This window comes from Chiloscyllium punctatum, chromosome 13, assembly GCF_047496795.1.
Source record: "Chiloscyllium punctatum isolate Juve2018m chromosome 13, sChiPun1.3, whole genome shotgun sequence".
NCBI lineage: Eukaryota > Metazoa > Chordata > Chondrichthyes > Orectolobiformes > Hemiscylliidae > Chiloscyllium > Chiloscyllium punctatum.
In genome coordinates, this window is record NC_092751.1 from 71,765,847 (window position 1) to 71,785,822 (window position 19,976).

At 43.3% G+C, this 19,976-nt stretch overlaps 1 protein-coding gene across 1 annotated transcript in view; it reads right to left on the minus strand.

The window, feature by feature from the left end:
• The window catches only part of LOC140484469 (myelin-associated glycoprotein-like), a 589,058-nt gene that overhangs the window by 560,214 nt on the left and 8,868 nt on the right, over positions 1 to 19,976 (minus strand). Inside the window, exons 3-4 of the mRNA XM_072582876.1 lie at positions 9,554 to 9,847; positions 8,526 to 8,807 (exon numbers count right to left, since the gene is read on the minus strand). Coding sequence (XP_072438977.1) covers positions 8,526 to 8,807; positions 9,554 to 9,847 — 576 coding nt within the window. The remainder of the gene's footprint in view (positions 1 to 8,525; positions 8,808 to 9,553; positions 9,848 to 19,976) is intronic.

Here is a 19,976-nt window from a genome sequence, read left to right on the forward strand (position 1 = left end):
CTGACTTGGCTGCACTTTTCCAGGAATACAAACCAACACAATATCATGTTCCATGAATGTTACAAAATTGTTGTACGCAGGACAAATTGATCCAACAAAAAATAACCTAGAACAGATAAATCTGCAGTTTTGGATAGATATGCTGCTTGTTCAGTTGGGTGCCTAGTCATTCAGGAATTTGCATTATTTCAACACGGTCTGAAAGCTGATAACGTGTATGTGTTTGTCTGTGTGTATGTGTGTACATCTGAGAGATGTTGCAGTCTGTATAAACTCACATGTCACAGTGATGGTTATGGAGCTCTCCATTGCTCCATGTTCATTCTCAGCCACACACTGATAGTCTCCAGTCTCCCTGGGTGTAACGTGAGGAATCTCCAACCACAGCTCATTGTTGGAACGTGTCCTGTTCATTGTGACATTAAGGTGTCTCCACGTCAGGTTAGATACTGGGCAGCTCTCAACAGAGCAGATTATGACTGCAGAATTCCCCTCAATTATATTGATGGATGAACCTGGATTAATCCCATCCAGGGAAATAATTGAGAGATGCCGTGGTGGGTCTAAAAGCAAATAATGATCAGTTCATTACATCTGCTCGTCAGATGCTGCCAATAATGTGAAAGGTAAGATAGCAGCGCGGTTTCCTCCTCCACACATCATGTAACCATAGCAGACACTTCAATTCAGTACTGAGGGAGTGCTGCACTGTCAGAGGGTCAGTACTGAGGGAGTACTGCACTGTCAGAGGGTCAGCACTGAGGGAGTGCTGTACTGTCAGAGGGTCAGCACTGAGGGAGTGCTACACTGTCGGATGGTCAGTATTGACGGAGTGCCACACTATCAGAGGATTAATACTGAGAGAGTGCTGCACTGTTGGAGGGTCAGTACTGAGGGAGCGCTGCACTGTCGGAGGGTCAGTACTGAGGGAGTGCTGCACTGTCAGATGGTCAGTACTGAGGGAGTGCTGAACTGTCAGAGGGTCAGTACTGAGGGAGTGCAGCTGTGTCAGAGGGTCAGTACTGAGGGAGTGCTGCACTGTCAGAGGGTCAGTACTGAGGGAGTGTTGCTGTGTCAGAGGGTCAGTACTGAGGGAGTGCTTCCGTATTGGGGGTCAGTACTGACGGAGTGCTGCACTATCCGAGGGTCAATACTGAGGGAATGCTTCAGTGTTTATCAGCTCACTGAGTTTTGGACGAACCTCAAACTGACTGATCAATCCTCCTAAATTCTGCATGATTTATATATGCTTCAATCAGCAAGGGCTCCAGTCATGATCCCTGTGAGACCCCACTGGATACAGGCTTCTAGTCACAGAAACACCCCTCAAACCATGACCCTCTGCTTCCTGCCACTCAGCTAACTCCAAATCCAATTTGGCAATGCTGTTTGGATCCCATTGACGTTCTCCTTCGCAAACAGCTTCCTAAGTTGGACCTTATCTAAAGCCTTGTTGAAGTTGGAGTAGAATATTGCAAATGAATTGCCATTCATTCATGGATGCTAGTACCACATTGACTGCTCTCTCCAATCCACTGGTACCTCTCCAATGGCCACAGAGGAATTGAAAATATTTGCCAGTTCTCCTGATATTTCCTTCCCTTGCCTCACTTAGCAGCCTGGGATACACTGCATCTGGTCCTGCGATTTGTCTAGTTTTTAGCCTGCCAGGTCACTCAGAGCCCCCTGTCTGTCTGAGCTAATTTTGTAAAGTATATTACACTCCATCTCCCTGATGGCGATACCTAAACTATTGTTCTCATGAGTGAACACCAAAACCAAGTATTCATTTAGAACCTAACCCACATCCTTCGGCTCCACATACAAAATACCTAAATGGGCCCTTCCATTTCCTTATCCATTTTTTTAGTCTTATTGTACTCGTGAAATAAATTGGGACTTTCCTTCCATGCCCCCTTTTTGCTTTCCGAATTTTCTCTTTAAATTTCCTCTTAGATATTTTTTATTTAGAGTCAGAGAGTCATAGAGATGTACAGCATGGAAACAGACCCTTCGGTCCAACCTGTCCATGCCGACCAGATATCCCAACCCAATCTTGTCCCACCTGCCAGCACCCGGCCCATATCCCTCCAAACCCTTCCTATTCATATACCCATCCAAATGCCTCTTAAATGTCACAATTGTATCAGCCTCCACCACATCCTCTGGCAGCTCATTCCATACACGTACCACCCTCTGTGTGAAAAAGTTGCCCAGTAGGTCTCTTTTATATCTTTCCCCTCTCACCCTAAACCTATGCACCCTAGTTCTGGACTCCCCGACCCCAGGGAAAAGACTTTGCCTATTTACCCTATTTACCCTCATAATTTTGTAAATCTCTGTGAGGTCACCCCTCAGCCTCCGACGTTCCAGGGAAAACAGCCCCAGCCTGTACAGCCTCTCCCTATTGCTCAAATCCTCCAACCCTGGCAACATCCTTGTAAATCTTTTCTGAACCCTTTCAAGTTTCACAACATCCTTCCGATAGGAAGGAGACCAGAATTGCACGCAATATTCCAACAGTGGCCTAACCAACGTCCTGTACAGCCGCAACATGACCTCCCAACTCCTGTACTCAATACTCTGACCAATAAAGGAAAGCATACCAAACGCCTTCTTCAACTATCCTATCTACCTGCGACTCCACTTTCAAACAGCTATGAATCTGCACTCCAAGGTCTCTTTGTTCAGCAACACTCCCTAGGACCTTATCATTAAGTGTATAAGTCCTGTTAAGATTTGCTTTCCCAAAATGCCACACCACGCATTTATCTGAATTAAACTCCATCTGCCACTTCTCAGCCCATTGGCCCATCTGGTCAAAATTCTGTTGTAATCTAAGGTAACCCTCTTCACTGTCCACTACACCTCCAATTTTGGTGTCATCTGCAAACTTACTAAGTGTACCGCTTATGCTTGCATCCAAATTAGATTAGATTCCCTACAGTGTGGAAACAGGCCCTTCAGCCCAACTAGTCCGCACCAACCCTCCAAAGAGTAACACACCCAGACCCATTCCCCATATTTACCCCTGACTAATGCACCTAATTCTACAGGCAATTTAGCATGACCAATTCACCTGACCTGCACATCTTTGGACTGTGGGAGGAAACCAGAGCACCTGGAGGAAACCCACACAAACACGGGGAGAATGTGAAAACTCCATACAGTCGCCTGAGGCTAGAATCGAACCTGGGTCCCTGGCGTTGTGAGGCAGCACTACTAACCACTATGCCACCATGCCTCCCCATTATGTAAATGTAAAAAAGTAGAGGACCCAGCATCGATCCTTTTGGCACTCCACTGGTCACAGGCCTCCAGTCTGAAAAACAACCCTCCACCACCACCCTCTGTCTTCTACCTTTGAGCCAGTTCTGTATCCAAATGGCTAGTTCTCCCTGTATTCCGTGAAATCTAACCTTGCTAATCAGTCTCCCATGGGGAACTTTGCCAAACGCCTTACTGAAGTCCATATAGATCACATCTACTTCTCTGCCCTCATCAATCTTCTTTGTTACTTCCTCAAAAAACTCAATGAAGTTTGTGAGACATGATTTCCCACACAGAAAACTATGTTGACTATTCCTAATCAGTCCTTGCCTTTCCAAATACATGTACATCCTGTCCCTCAGGATTCCCTCCAACAACTTGCCCACCACCGACATTAGACTCACAAGTCTATAGTTCCCTGGCTTGTCTTTGCCACCCTTCTTAAACAGTGGCACCATGTTAGCCAACCTCCAGTCTTCCGGCACCTCACCTGTGACTATCGATGATACAAATATCTCAGCAACAGGCCCAACAATCACTTCTCTAGTTTCCCACAGAGTTCTAGGGTACACCTGATCAGGTCCTGGGGATTTATCCACCTTTAACCGTTTCAAGACATCCAGCATTTCCCCCTCTGTAATATGGATATTTTGCGAGATGTCACCATCTATTTCCCTTCAGTCTATATCTTCCATATTCCTTTCCACAGTAAATACTGATGCAAAATACTCATTTAGTATCTCCCCCATTTTCTGTGGCTCCACACAAAGGCCGCCTTGCTGATCTTAGAGGGAGAAAGTGAGGACTGCAGATGCTGGAGATCAGAGATGAAAAATGTGTTGCTGGAAAAGCACAGCAGGTCAGGCAGAAATGACGAAGGATGATACGATGTATCTGGAGGTTGGTGGGGTGGTAGGTGAGGACCAGTGGGGTTCTGTCCTGGTGGCGATTGGACCCCTTGAACCTTGAATCTTGTCCCTCACCTACCACCCCTCCAACCTCCAGATACATCGTATCATCCTTCGTCATTTCCGCCACCTCCAAACAGATCCCATCACCAAGGATATATTTCCCTCCCCTCCCCTATCAGCGTTCCGGAAAGACCACTCCCTCCATGACTCCCTCGTCAGGTCCACACTTCCCACCAACCCAACCTCCACTCCCAGCATCTTCCCCTGCAACCGCAATAAATGCAAAACTTGTGCCCACACCTTCCCCCTCACTTCCCTCCAAGGCCCCAAGGGAACCTTCCATATCCATCACAAATTCGCCTGCACCCCTCCACGCACATCATTTACTGCATCCGCTGCACCCGATGTGGCCTCCTCTACATTGGGGAGACAGGCCACCTACTTGCGGAATGTTTCAGAGACCACCTCTGGGACACCTGCACCAACCAACCCAACCGCCCTGTGGCTGAACACCTTAACTCCCCCTCCCACTCCACCAAGGACATGCAGGTCCTTGGCCTCCTCCATCGCCAGATCATGGCAACATGATGCCTGGATGAAGAGCGCCTCATCTTCCATCTAGGAACCCTCCAACTACAAGGGATGAATGCAGATTTCTCCAGCTTCCTCATTTCCCCTCCCCCCACCTTATCTCAGTCCCGACCCTCAGATTCAGCACCGCCTTCTTGACCTGTAATCTTCTTCCCAACCTCTCTGCCCCCACCCCCTCTCTGGCCTATCACCCTCATCTTAACCTCCTTCCACCTATCACATTCCCAATGCCCCTCCCCCAAGTCCCTCCTCCCTATCTTTTATCTTAGCCTGCTTGGCACACCCTCCTCATTCCTGAAGAAGGGCTAATGCCTGAAATGTTGATTCTCCTGCTCCTTGGATGCTGCCTGACCTGCTGCGCTTTTCCAGCAACACATTTTTCAGCTCTGATCTTTGAGGGACCCTATTCTCTCCCTAGTTATCCTTTTTCCTTCATGTATTTGTAAAAACTCTTTGGATTCTCCTTAATTCCATTTGCCAAAGCTATCTCATATCCCCTTTTTTCCCTCCTGATTTCCCTCTTAAGTATACTCCTATTTCCTTTATGCTCTTCTAAGGATTTCGCTGCTCCTTGAATGCTGCCTGAACTGCTGTGCTCTTCCAGCACCACTAATCCAGAATAAGGATTCACTCGGTCTATCCTGTCTATGCCTGACATATACTTCCTTCCTTTTCTTAACCAAACCCTCAATTTCTTTAGTGCTTCTGTGTTTTTGAGCTGACAATGCCTGCCGTGAGCCTTCCTCTATCTCTTTATCCAATCCCACCTGCCCCTCGACATCCAGGGTTCACAGGATTTGTTGGTTCCACCCTTTTTCTTCCTTGGAACATGTTGGCTCTATCCAATCCCAATTTCCTTTCAGAATGTGTCCCAATATTCTGACATAGATTTACTTAAAAGTATGTGCTCGCAGCCTACTCTCAGTAAATCAAGTCTGACCTTATTAACATTGGACTTTCCCTATGTTTAGAACTTGGATTTCAGGTCCATCCTTGTTGTTTCTCAGGTCAATCTGATGGAGTTATGATTGCTGTCAGTAAAATGCTCCCCCCCACATATTTCAACCAATTGCTTTGCTTCATGACCTAAAATTAAGTACAGGACCAGCCCATTCTTGTTTCCTTTCTGTGTATTGGCTTAAAAGCTTCTCCTTGGATGCATTTAGGAATCCGGTCAGACTAAACCTTTCACATCATGACTGTGCCAGTCAATGCTGGGAAGGAAGAAATCTCCCACTGTCACTACTATGTTCCTTTTAAACTCTCTGAAATTTGCCTACACACCTCTTCTATTCCTCTCTGATTGTCTGGGGTTCTACAGCACGCTCCCAGCAATGTGATCTTTACTTTTTGGTTTTTAAGTTGAATCCATATGGCTTCATTTGAGGAGCCTTCTAACATGCCATCCCTCCTTCCTGCTGTAATTGATCCCCGAATCAATTGTTTTTACTTCCTTCTCTATTTTACCTGAAAACTATGTCTCCTGTAATATTGAGCTGCCAATCCTGTTCCCCCTCTCAACCATGTCTCGGCTACCGCAATAACATCATACTCCCAGGTTTAATTTGTGCCCTCCACTCATCTGCCTTATTCACCGACTCCTTCCATTAAAGCAATACCATCCAACCTTGCCAATATCCCGTCAGCCTTAACTAACCAATGCTTCCTATGGCTTTCTGACTGACTTTCTGTTTCTTCTTATTCTGTCTGTGCATCTCCCTGTGCTGAACCAGTCATCCAGGAGACAAGCCTCTTGCCAATGTAGTGATAACATTCCCGAACAGTGTGAACAAACCTCCCCACAAGGATGCTGATCTCATTCCAGTTCAGGTCTAGTTCCCACTATCCCCCAAAAGGATCTTAGTGTCCTAGAAATCTCAAACCCTCCCTCCAGCACCATCTCTCCAGCCATGCCTTCATCCAGACAACCCTCGTATTTCTGTTCTCACCAAGTGAGTGGTACTGGAGGTAGTGCAGAGATTAGTACCTGTGAAGGCCTGTTTTTTTAAAAATCAACTTCCTAGCTCCCAAATTCTTCTTGCAGGACCTCATCCCTTTTTTCTATCTTTGTCATCGGTGGTATTATGTACCACATTTCTGATTGTTAGCCCTCTAGTGTAGGTGTTGAACGCTGTGTACACTCACATGTCACAGTGATGGTTATGGAGCTCTCCATTGCTCCATGTTCATTCTTAGCCACACACTGATAGTCTCCAGTTTCCCTGGGTGTAACGTGAGGAATCTCCAACCACAGCTCATTGTTGGAACTTGTTCTGTTCATTGTGACATTAAGATGGCTCCACGTCAGGTTGGAAGCTGGGAAGCTCTCGACAGAGCAGATTATTACCACAGCATTCCCCTCAATTGTAGTGATCGATAAGTTTTTAATTATGTGAGCAGAAGTAATTGAGAGATGCTGTGGTGCATCTAAAAATGAAGGAAGATAACATTGTGACTGAACAGTGCACATCACACTGATTTTCAGTCTTTGATGCCTCTGAATTTGCATTCATTTTCCCTCTGTGTAAGTTTCTGTGTCACATTTCTGATGGAGATTGCCTGTGTAAGCTGTCATTATATTCCCTCAGCATTGGAGCTGCTGTCTATCTCGAAAAAAGAAAGTTCCTTTCATGTCCCCAGTATGTGCCCTGGTGCTTGTCAGTCACTGGAGTACTAAGTGACATGGTGTGAGTCCAGACCAAACCTGGTCAATAGCTACCTGCTGGCCATGCTTGAAAGCAAGTCAACAACATTTAATTTTCTGATACTTACTTCGACAAGGAAGCCACTAGATTCAACAGTTTTTAATGAATAGAAATTAGATTTATCACGGAAAACAACACAATAGTAGAGTCTCCAGTGTAGGGTTCGGATATTTTCTAGTATCCAGAATTAAAGATTAAAGAGCCTGCAGAGCACACCAAATGAAAAATGAAGTGAAAACAGATCCCACAGATGTGTCAGCAATATCCCAGGTGTTAGTGATGCTGTGGTTCATCATACCCATTAAATGTGAAAGTGGAATTTTGGTTAATCTCTTTCTGACCTATTCATGACTTTATTCTGGGACCTCAGTAGATCCTAAGTGTTTTTCTGAAACTTAACTCCAACATTTAGTGACACCTCCTGGCTCCCTGGAGTATTGATGGGTCTTAACTACAGCACACAACTTGTTTCCAGAATCTCACCTGAGTCCCACCTGCACAGAGTGGTCAAACAGCTGCAGGGATTTCTTCCTGTGCTGCAAGCCCACACAATGACTGGCCTTCAGTTGGCTTTTTAGCAGCAGTTTGTTCTGCATAGAACCTATTTTTGACTTCTCTTTCCTTATCAGTCTCTCTGTTTGTCATTCTCTTAGTCTCTCTATGTTTTTGTAATCCTCGAACTGTCTAAATAACTCAAAGCTTATTGAACCCCTGGACTCACACCATGTCACTTAGTGATCTATTGAAAACTCGACAACGAGCAGCACTCTTGTACCACTGTGGTTGACAGCAGCAGCCAAAGGAATACAGTGTTCCCTGAATGTTACAATATTCTCAGATTGCTGTTGTACACAGTACAAATGGATGCAATGATAGAGAAAAGAAAAAATCTGTAGTTCTCTGTGTAGGGTGCTGATTGCTAAACAGTGCCTGGGTACTCTGGTGTTGTCATTGCTTCAACACAGAATGAGAGCTGGTAATTTGTGTATGTGTCTAGGTTTTATTGTGTGTGTACATCTGAGAGATGTTGCAGTCTGTATAAACTCACATGTCACAGTGATGGTTATGGAGCTCTCCACTGCTCCATGTTCATTCTCAGCCACACACTGATAGTCTCCAGTCTCCCTGGGTGTAATGTGAGGAATCTCCAACCACAGCTCATTGTTGGAACGTGTCCTGTTCATTGTGACATTAAGATGTCTCCACGTCAGGTTAGATACTGGGAAGCTCTTGACAGAGCAGATTATGACTGCAGAATTCCCCTCAATTATATTGATGGATGAATCTTTAATCCCATCCAGGGAAATAATTGAGAGATTCTGTGGTGGGTCTAAAAACAAATAATGATCAGTTCCTGAGTATATGAAAGCTGAGATACCATTGCAGTTTCTTTACCCACAAATCACAGAAGAAGTAGGCATTTCTGGTCATTGTGTTGACAGGAAATTCATAGAATTGTACAGTGCTTAAACAGTCCGGACCAACTCATCCATGTTGACCAGATATCCTGGGGTCCTAGTTTCCAACATTTGGCTTATCTCCCTGGAAACTCATCTTGTTCTTATACCAATTGTAATACCCTTAAAATGTTGTAATTGTACCAGACTCCACCACATCCTCTGGCAGCTAATTCCATATATGCACTATCCACTGCATATATATCCAGTGCTGAGAGATTGTTGCAACTTTACTGTTGGAGGGTTAATACTGAGGGAGTACCGCACTATCAAAGTGTCAGTACTGAGGGAGTGCTGCACTGTCAGAGAGTCAGTACTGAGAGAATGCTACACAATCAGAGAGTAAGTGAGCACTGAGCGCCACACTGATCGATGGTCAGTTACTGAGGCGATGCAGCACTGATGGATCGTCAGTGCAGAAGGAAAGCACTTCTGTCTGAATGTTAGTTCTGTGAGAGTGCAACATTGCCATCTGTAATGTCAGTAAACTGTCTCTGCACTCTCAGTCTGAGATTGCTCAGTTGAAATGCAGTGCACAGCACATTGGGAATTTTGGGATCTTGCTGTGCACAGTGTAAGCTGTTTCAGCAAAGGTTGAATGAGAGATGTCCATACTTACATTGCACTGTCAGTACAAGAGTCTGCTCTGATGACACAGTTGGATAACTCACTCTGCAGGTGAGGGCTTGTCCCTGGTGTCTGAGTGATGGTGTTAGGCTCAGAAGAGAAGTATAGCTCAGAGTGACTCCATGCCGAGTGACAGTGATTGAGACTGATCCATGTACAGCAGTTGGAGTATCCCAGGTTAAGGCAGGTGCTGTTCCATTGCACGTTGTATTGAAGATGCAGGTTAGGTTCACACGCTTTCCTGTGATAACTTCCACAGGGTGTATCAGAGGTTTATCTGTGAAATCTAACACACAGAGAATGGATCTTCTTAGATAAATACTGCATGGAGCATCAGATCAAATAGAAACCACACTCCTACATGATAAAACATGTCAATCAGGATGATCTCCGTACTGAGGGTTAGTGCTGAGACTGGAGAAGTGCACCCTCACTGTAGCCCCACCACTCCATAGCTCACAACATGAAATAATAACACATTTCCCAGTTGGCCAATCAACTCCTTTATGTTTTTGAAATTTGAAGAAATAGATCTATTCAGCCTATTGTGTCTGTGCTGGTTCTATGAGCATTTTGACCTTGTGCCAATTTCCTGCCTTTACTCCATCCCATGTGCACTGTGTCTATTTAAATAACTATCCAGACTCCTCCTAAATGCCTCAATTGAACCTGACACCACCAGACTTTCAGTCAGTGCATTCTAGACCAAATGACTCACTGTGGGGACAAAAGGCTTTCTTCACCTCACATTCATCTCTTCTGCAAAACACTGTAAATCTGTGACCTCCAGTTCTTGATTCTTTAATGTCCAGGGCCAATTTCTCAGTTTCTCCTCTGTCCAACTCTTCCCTTAGCCTTTTCCTCTCCAAGGAAACCAGCCCCAGGTTTTCCAACCTGTCATCAGAACTGAAATTTCTCATCCCTGGAATCATTCGCAGAATCCACTTCCACACCTTGTCCTCACTATGGTGTGAGATCCAGCACAACACACAATCCTCCTGCTGAATTCTAAACAGTGTCTTTATAACTTCATAACCTCCTTGCCCTTGTACTGTATAGTCCTGTTAATGAAGCCTTAAATACTATATGTTTTATTAACAGCTCTCTCTCTACCTGTCCTGCCACCTTTAATATCTTATGCATATGTACACTTTTGTCTCTTTGTTCCTGCTCACTCTTTAGATTATTATGTTTATTTGCCATTGATTCTCCAGTAATTTGTGTTCCTTGTACCAAAGTATTTCACCTCATACTTCTCTGTGTTTTCAAATTTGGCAAATGATCTGGTTATTAAGAAGGGTAAATGTCTCAAGACACGAACTCTGCTTTCTCTCCACGGATACTGCCAGACCTGCTGAGTTTCACCTGGACAAAACCATTTGTCTTCTTTAACTTAATTTTGACCTCCTTTGCATTCAGGGAGCCCTGATTTTATTTTCCCTCCTTTACCTATTGAGGGGATATTTGTTTACCCTGCTCCAGCCATCTTGTGGTTGAAGGTAGTTCATTGTTCAGCTCTTGTTTCTCCTGTTAATCTTTGTGGTTTCAGTCAGGGTTACAGCCTTGCTCTATCCTTGTCCCATTGAAGCCTGCTGTCCATCAGTCGATTTTTCTCACTATGGATTCATCTGTCTTTTCCCTCTTCCATCCTAAACCTTATGAAACAATGATCACTGTCTCCTAAATGTTCCCTCACTGTCACTTGGTCTACTGGCACTTCATTCCCAAGAAGCAGGGCTAGCAGTGACCCCTTGCTTGTTGGGCTGGACACATACTGGTATCGGGAATTATCCTGAAAACAATCGCCACCTGTTTTTACGACCACTATCATTGCCTACATACAGTCAACTAAAGTCCTCCTTCAGAAAGATTGTATGCTGTTTACATCTCTCTATAATTGCCCCTGAGATTTATTCCTCGATATCCTTCCCACTAGCTGGTGGTCTGTATGTTACACTAAATATTGTCACTGTATTCTTCTTGTTCCTGAGCTCCAGCCAGTGTGATTCTGTCATTGAACCCTCTGAAAGCTCCCCTTTCTCCAATCCTGAAATTCCCGCCTTAACAAATATATCAGAGCATCTACTTTTTTTTCCTATCCTGTATTTTCTGAACACTTTGTAACCAGGGATATTTAACACTCAGACATGCCTCTCCTTGAGCAAGGTGTCCATTAGTATCACATTATTACACCATAATCAACCAAGACAAATTGTGCCTGACACTTCCTGGTTTTATTACCTATAATCTGCATTCACAAACATGCAGTGTAACTCCGTTCCAGAATTCAAAGGTCTCATATTCTTACTTGGTCCCCACCCACAACTCAATGAATATAAACCTCCCCAATAACACCAGCAAAATGCCCAATAAACCCCTTCCTACCTATGAGTCACATTGACTACAGGAAAAATGTCTCTCTGTCCCTGAGCTAAATAACCCCCTCTCGTACTGCCCTTTCACTCTTGCCTCATCTCTCTTGGTCCAGGTGGGCCACCAATGGTACCACAGCCTTGTCTGTTGCTGCACTCCTCCAGGGATCCATCACCATCACTAACATCCAGATGGAAAACCAGCTGGTGAGTGGGACTTTAGAACTCCTCACTACCTTCCTGTTTCTCTTAGATTGCCAGGTATTCCCACATTCCCTATCTGCCTGCTTACCCCTAACGTGTGGTATGACCACCTCCCTGAATGTACTACCCATTTTGTTGTCTGCCTCACAGACACAGCTCAGTAACTGGAGCTGCTGCTCGAGCTCTGAAACCCAGAGTTCAAGCTTATGCAGCCATTGTAATTTACTGCAGTTAGGCTGGTCCAGACCACAACAAGTCTCCATGACATCATGTATGCCATGGGGTTGGGGGGGGGGGGAGGGAATGGGGGGGGGGGGGGGGTTTAACTAGCCGAGCTCACCTTTCTGTACCTTATACTTCCAAATTTCTAAAACTTTCATTCCTTTTACCAACGTTAACTTCTTCTTGTACTATTAACCAATACCTGACAATTAAGTGGAAAATAGGAATTCATGGATAGGTATCTGGGATTTCAATGTTGTAGCCATTTCGGAGACATGGATAGAACAGGGTGAGGAATGGATGTTGCAAGTTCCAGGGTTTAGATCTTTCATTAAGAACAGGCAAGATGGTAAAAAAGGGGGAGGTGTGGACTTATTAGTCAAGGATAGTATAACGGTGGCTGAAAGAAGTTTTGACAAGTACTCGTCTACTGAGGTAGTGTGGGCTGAGGTTAAAATCAGGAGAGGAGAGGTCACACTGCTTGGAGTTTTTTATAGGCCTCCGCAGAGTTCCAGGGAGGTGGAAGAGAGGATTAGCAACATTATTCTGGACAGGGGTGAAAGGAACAGGTGGCCATTATGGGGGACTTTGACTCCCAAACATTGACTGGAAATATTATAACTCTAGTACGTCGGCTGAATCAATTTTTGTCCAATGTGTCCAGGAGGGTTTCCTGACACAGTATGTCGAATAGGGGAGGCCACACTGGATCTGGTGCTTGGTAAAGATCTAGGCCAGATGTTTGATTTGGTTGTAGGTGAGCACTTTGGAGAGGAATGACCATAATTCAGTTAATTTTAGTTTTGTGATGGAAAGCGATAGGTACACGCCACAGGTCAAGACTTAGTGATGGGGCAAGGGCAATTACAATGCGATTAGGCAAGAATTAGGATGCACAGAATGGGATAGCAAAGTTCAGGGGATGCAGATTATGGAAATGTGGAGCTGGTTTCCTTGATAGGTATATTCTTGTCAGGCAGGGAGGAAGTGATAAGGTTTACTACAGAACCATGGTTTACTACAGAAATTGCATCTCTGGTTAAGCAGAAGAAGGAGGCTTATGTGTTGATGAGGCAAAATGGTTCAGATGATGCCATGGAGATTTACAGATCAGCTAGGAAGGATTTAAAGAGAGAGTTAAGAAGAGCAAAGAGAGGACACGAACAGTCTTTAGCAAATAGAATAAAGGAGAACCCTAAAGCTTTCTATAGGTATATGAGGAATAAAAGGATGATTAGGATAGGAATAAGGCCAGTCAAAGACAGAAGTGGGAAGTTGAGTGTGGACCATGTAGAGATTGGAGAGGTGCCTAACGAACATTTCTCATCGGTTTGCACTCAGGAAAAGGAGAATATCACACAGGAGAAGAATGAGGTACAAGACATTAGACTACAAAGGATCAAGGTTTGTTACAAAGAGGTGTTATCAATTCTAGAAGGAGTGAAAGTAGACAAGTTCCCTGGGCCGGATGGGATTTATCTGAGGATTCTCTGGGAAGCTAGGGAGGAGATAGCAGAGTCTTTGGCTTTGATTTTTGAGTCGTCATTGTCTATAGGTTTAGCACCAGAGGACTGGAGGATTGCAAATGTTGTGCCCTTGTTCAAGAAGGACAGTAGAGATGATTCAGGTAATTATAGACCAGTGAGCCTTACTTCTGTTGTAGGAAAGGTTTTGGAATGGATTATAAGATAATGAGATTTATAATCATCTACCAAGCAACAATTTGATTTCAGATAGTCAACATGGTTTCATCAAAAGCAGATCATGTCTCTCAAACCTCACTGAGTTTTTTGAGAAGGTGACCAAGCATGTAGATGAGGGTAGGCAGTTGACATGGTATACATGGACTTCAGTAAAGCCTTTGATAAGGTTCCACATGATAGGCTGTTGAAGAAAATGCAGAAGCATGGAATTGAGGGTGATTTAGCAGTTTGGATTAGAAACTGGCTTTCTGAAATAAGTCATGATTTGGAGATGCCAGTGTTGGACTGGGGTGTACAAAGATAAAAATCCACAACCACCTGATGAAGGAGCGACGCTCTGAAAGCTAGTGCTTCCAATTAAACCTGTTGGACTATAACCTGGTGTTGTGTGATTTTTAACTTTCTGAAAGAAGGCAGCGAGTGGTGGTTGATGGAAAATATTCAGTCTGGAGTCCAGTTACTAGTGGAGTGCCACAGGGATCTGTTTTTGGGACCACTGCTGTTTGTCATTTTTATAAATGACTTAGACGCAGGCATAGATGGGTGGATTAGTAAATTTGCAGATGGCACTCAAGTTGGTGGAGTAGTGGACAGTGTGGAAGAATGTTACAGGTTGCGGGGGGACTTGGATAAACTGCAGAATTGGGCTGAGAGGTGGCAAATGGAGTTCAATGCAGCTAAATGTGAGGTGACGCACTTTGGAAGAATAACAGGAAGGCAGAGTACTGGGTCGATGGAAAGATGGTAGTGTGGATGTGCAGAGGGATCTTGGAGTCCATGTGCATAGATCCCTGAAAGTTGCCAACCAGGTGGATAGTGCTGTTAAGGCGGCATACGGTGTGTTAGGTTTCATTGGTAGAGGGATTGTGTTCCGGAGCCACAATATCATGATGCAATTATACAAAATGCTGGTGCGGCCACTCTTGGAATATTGTATACAGTTCTGGTCGCCATATTTCGGGAAGGATGTGGAAGCATTGGAAAAGGTGCAGAGGAGATTTACCAGAATGTTGCCTGGTCTGGAGGGAAGGCCTTATGAGGAATGGCTGGGAGTCTTGGGTCTGTTCTCATTGGAAAGAAGAAGGCTAAGAGGGGATTTGATAGAGACATACAAGATGATCAGAGGATTAGATAGGGTAGACAATGAAAGTCTTTTTCCTAGGATGATGATGTCAGCGTGTATGAGGGGGCATAACTACAAATTGAGGGGTGATAGATTTAAGACAGATGTCAGATGCAGGTTCTTTAATCAGAGAGTGGTGAGGGCGTGGAATGCAGTACCTGCTAATGTAGTTAACTCAGCCACATTAAGCCACATCAAACAATCCTTGAATAAGCACATGGATGATGATGGGTTAGTGTAAGGGGACAGTTGAGAATAGTTCACAGGTCAGCGCAACATTGAGGGCTGAAGGACCTGTTCTGTGCTGTATTTTTCTGTGCTCTATGATGTGTTTTTCCAGATTACCTTTCTCATTTCTGCCTGGAAATTCTACCATCCCAGTTCTTGTTTAAAAATTTACATTTTTTAATGCACCTGGTGTTCAAATACAGACCCCAATAGCAGTTTAGCAACAATTAACTCGTGTCATTCTGTGATGCCACCCTTAGACACATTATCCAGAAGCATCCCAATTCCCAGAATTGGTGTTTCCTTGTAGGTCTGACCTGCAGCCCCTTTAAAGTGATCATCGTTCACACTGAAGACTTGCGGGTCGGGGGATGGTGGGCCAGTCTCGTTGCAAAATGATAACTGGACATAAAGAAGCTTATAGAGCACAATTCTCAGAAATTAATGCAGCAACAAAGTATACATTTGGCTGTGGAATGGATACCTGAGTTTTGTTTGTTGTTTTGACAACAATTCAAATTTACTCCCTTTGAGTAAATATTCAGACATGAAGTGAGAGGGCCTTTGAAATTAATTCCAAGAAAAATTGACAGGACTGAAGTTGGAGATCTCACACTTGGATTATGTATCTGAGGTTAGGGAGAGACTAAATCAGGTATGTGAGTTAGCTAAACAGCACCTAAAGAGGGCACAGCATAGAATGAAGCAGGTGGCAGATAAAAACTTGAAATTCAGACATTTCCCCTAGGGATGGCATTACTTCAAAGCCAGGTTTTGTGGTCCCAATCAAATTGAGAAAAAAAAATGAGGTAAACCATCTGGTAAAGATGATGGATAGAAAAAAAATGTTTCAGGGATGTCATGTGAGTATGTTGAAACTTTACCGTAATAGAAACAGGGAACTGGAGAAACAGGTGCTAGTTACTGCCCCACAGAGTAAGGAATCAAATGCAGGTGTCATGGAGTTTGACATGCCTCAAGATATGTTAAACAATGAGGAAGTCCTTGAGGAGTGTGATAGGTTAGTGAACTATCTGTCTCAAGGAGCAAAGAGTGCCATTGGGAGGTTGGTTATAACAGTATGCAAGAATAAGATGGGGACGACTTATACTATTTTGCATGAGGTGGAAGTAGAGAATGCTATTCACAGGTCCAGAAGGAAATGGATGTGATGCTCAATGAAGCTATTATCGATCTGAGTCAGAGTGAGTGGAGTTTGCTGATCGTGTTAGTGCACAAACCTGACAGGACTCAACAGCTTTGTGTGGGCTGTCGAAAGGTCATGCTGCAACAAAATCAGATTCATACCCAATACCAAGACTGTAGAGTGAAAGTTGGCCAAGCCAGTTACGTGACAAAGTTGTACTTACTCTGCATAGTTACTGGCAGGTACCTTTATCAGAGAAAGCGAAAAGAGTCTCTGCGTTTGTAACCCCAAATGAGCTATATCAATGCAAACTGATGCCTTTTGGAATGAAGAACACACCAGCCATACTCTAAAGAGTCATGAACAGAGTTGTGGTTGGATTAACAAACTATACAGTTTATCTGGATGATGTAGTGATCTTTCGTGATATTTAGTGAGTCATGGAAAGATTACACGGTAGAGTTGACAGGGCTTTTTGAAAGATTACAAGAAGCAAAACTTGATGGTAACAAACATCAAGAAAACAGACTTTGCAAAACCAGAGGTGAATTCTTAGGACATAACATTGGTCATGGAAGGTTGACCCCAAGGAATGTCAAGGTGAAGGCCATCAAGGAATTTGCAAGATCAACCTCGAAGAAAGAGGTGCTTCAATTTTTGGGACTAAGCAATTACTCCCAGAGTTCCAAACTTCAGTGGTGTGGGAGCACCATTAATAGATTTACTAAAGAAAAACACAACATTTTGGTGAACAGAGCAATTTGAGGAGGCATTAGAGAATTCAAAAGCAATATTAACAACCGCACCAGTTTTAGCGACACCAAATCTTTTGAAACCCTTCAAAGTTTCAATCAATGTCAGAGATATAGGAGCTGGAGCTGTCTTGCTACAGGAAGATGATGATGGAATTGAATGGCCAATTGGTTACTTTTCAAAGAAACTCAACACCCAGCAGAGAAAATACACTACCTTTGAAAAAGAATTATTAAGTTTGGTACTGGCTTTACAACATTTCAATATTTTGTGATGAACAATGTGTTAGAGACAGTTATGTACATGGACCACACTCCTCTTACATTCTTGGAATGATTCAAAGACAGAATATGAGATTATTCTGTTGGAGTCTTATGTTACAGACTTCTAATTTACAAATTGACTATGTTGCAGATCATAAAAATGTGATCAGAGATCCATTATCACAGATTTAAAGGAAAACATATAGGTAAGATTGGACAGATTCCCATGTTTTATTTTTTATGTGTATATGCAGAAATTAACTTAGATTAATGACCTATGTATTTCATTATAATGGGGTTAAGAATTAGAAAAAAAATGAAGCTATCATTTTTATAATGGTGGCTCATTTTTTTCTTAAGGGGGGAGGTGTCATGAAGTAAGAGTAATAAAAAGATGGATTACTGGGCTAATGGTAGACTACTTGGTAGTGTGGAAGAGCAGAGGGATCTTGGTGTCCATGTACACAGATCCCTGAAAGTTGCCACCCAGGTAAATAGTGCAGTGAAGAAGGCATATGGCGTACTGGCTTTTATTGGTAGAGGAATTGAGTTCCGGAGTCCTGAGGTCATGCTGCAGTTGTATAAGACTCTGGTGCGGCCGCTTCTGGAATATTGTGTGCAGTTTTGGTCGCCATACTATAGGAAGGATGTGGAGGCACTGGAACGGGTGCAGAGGAAGTTTACCAGGATGTTGCCTGGTATGGTAGGAAGATCCTATGAGGAAAGGCTGAGGCACTTGGGGTTGTTTTCTTTGGAGAAAAGAAGGTTTAGGGGTGATTTGATAGAGGTGTACAAGATTATTAGGGGGTTAGATAGGGTTGACAGTGAGAACCTTTTTCCGCGTATGGAGTCGGCTATTACAAGGGGGCATAGCTTTAAATTAAGGGGGGGTAGATATAGGACTGATGTTAGGGGTAGGTTCTTCACTCAGCGAGTCGTAAGATCATGGAATGCCCTGCCAGTAGCAGTAGTGGACTCTCCCTCTTTATGGGTATTTAAGCGGGCATTGGATAGGTATATGGAGGATAGTGGGTTAGTGTAGGTTAGGTGGGCTTTGATCGGCGCAACATCGAGGGCCAAAGGGCCTGTACTGCGCTGTATTGTTCTATGTTCTATGTTCTATACTGCACCTTTAAGAGAGAGTGAATACTGTTCTGAAGTGAGAGCTTACAAGCACCTGTGTATATGATATATGATAGTCTCAGAGTGTACTGGAAAAATGAAAATATGTAACATATGGCTGTGAAATGGATATCTGAGTTCTGTTTGTTGTTTTAACAATTTCAATTTAACCAATTAGTTTGAATTATGCCCCAGGATATGAAAACCCAATCAAGTTTGAACTTACTGTTTTGCCAACATCAAACCAATGAGATGATCCAATGTAAGGGATATAAAAATACAGGCATTTTGAAAATTGGAGACAGAGCAACTGCCATCGAGATAGATGCAAGAAATTAGGAAACACTCTCTATCAATGATACCTTTTTATATGAAGCATATTCACAGTAAAACAAAGAAGACAACCATGGGAGATCTTCAGTTAGAAGAAAAAAGACACCAAAGACGACAGCCACTGTGTGATTTTGAAATTAAGTCCATGTAATTTTAATAAGTGTTTTAATGGAACAGTATATTGTTATAGAGTTGGATGCAGGTAATAAGCAATTTAAAAAAAGAGGGCCTAGGGGTGTGAATAGTTATTGTTTAATGTTCACTTTTAGAGTTAAAGAATACGTTGATATCATTTTCTTTAAATAGTGGAATTTGGGAGTTCTCAGTCACTCATATTTTAACAGATAATGAAGTGAGGTGAGCTTTCCTAGATGTTTGGTTTATTTAACAGAGGTGTTCACCTCCATTTTGTAACACTGTAGCCTTTGTAGATAAATCTAATAATAAAATTGCTAAACTGTTTCACTGGAGTTTGCTCATTCAACCATATGAAGAATTATTTACATGGCCAGAACAGACAATATGATAATATTTACCAAGGGTTGATGGGTCCTACAACTATGGAGAATTGCTTAACAGTAATGTGAGCTATGATTCACCTGATCATTACTGAATGTCAAGTAACTTTGGAAAGGATAGAAGTAAATATTTTAAGAGGGATTAGTGGGAAGGTTTATTGCTTTAATTAATGGAAAAATTTGGTTGGAATAAATGGGACATAGGTACTGATAGTGTTTAGCACCACTCTTCTGGAGATGGTTGCCATCTTCCATGACATCTGTATGTGTCACTGAGAGAACAAATCTCAAAAATGTGCAGAAGGCTAGTCTTTTTCTCCTGCAAATGGAAGGAGACACAATACAACAGGAGAACCTACACAGATCTCTCTTTCAGTGAGAACCTGAGAAAGTCCCAGATATTGGTATTTCTGACAATCTCACCAAC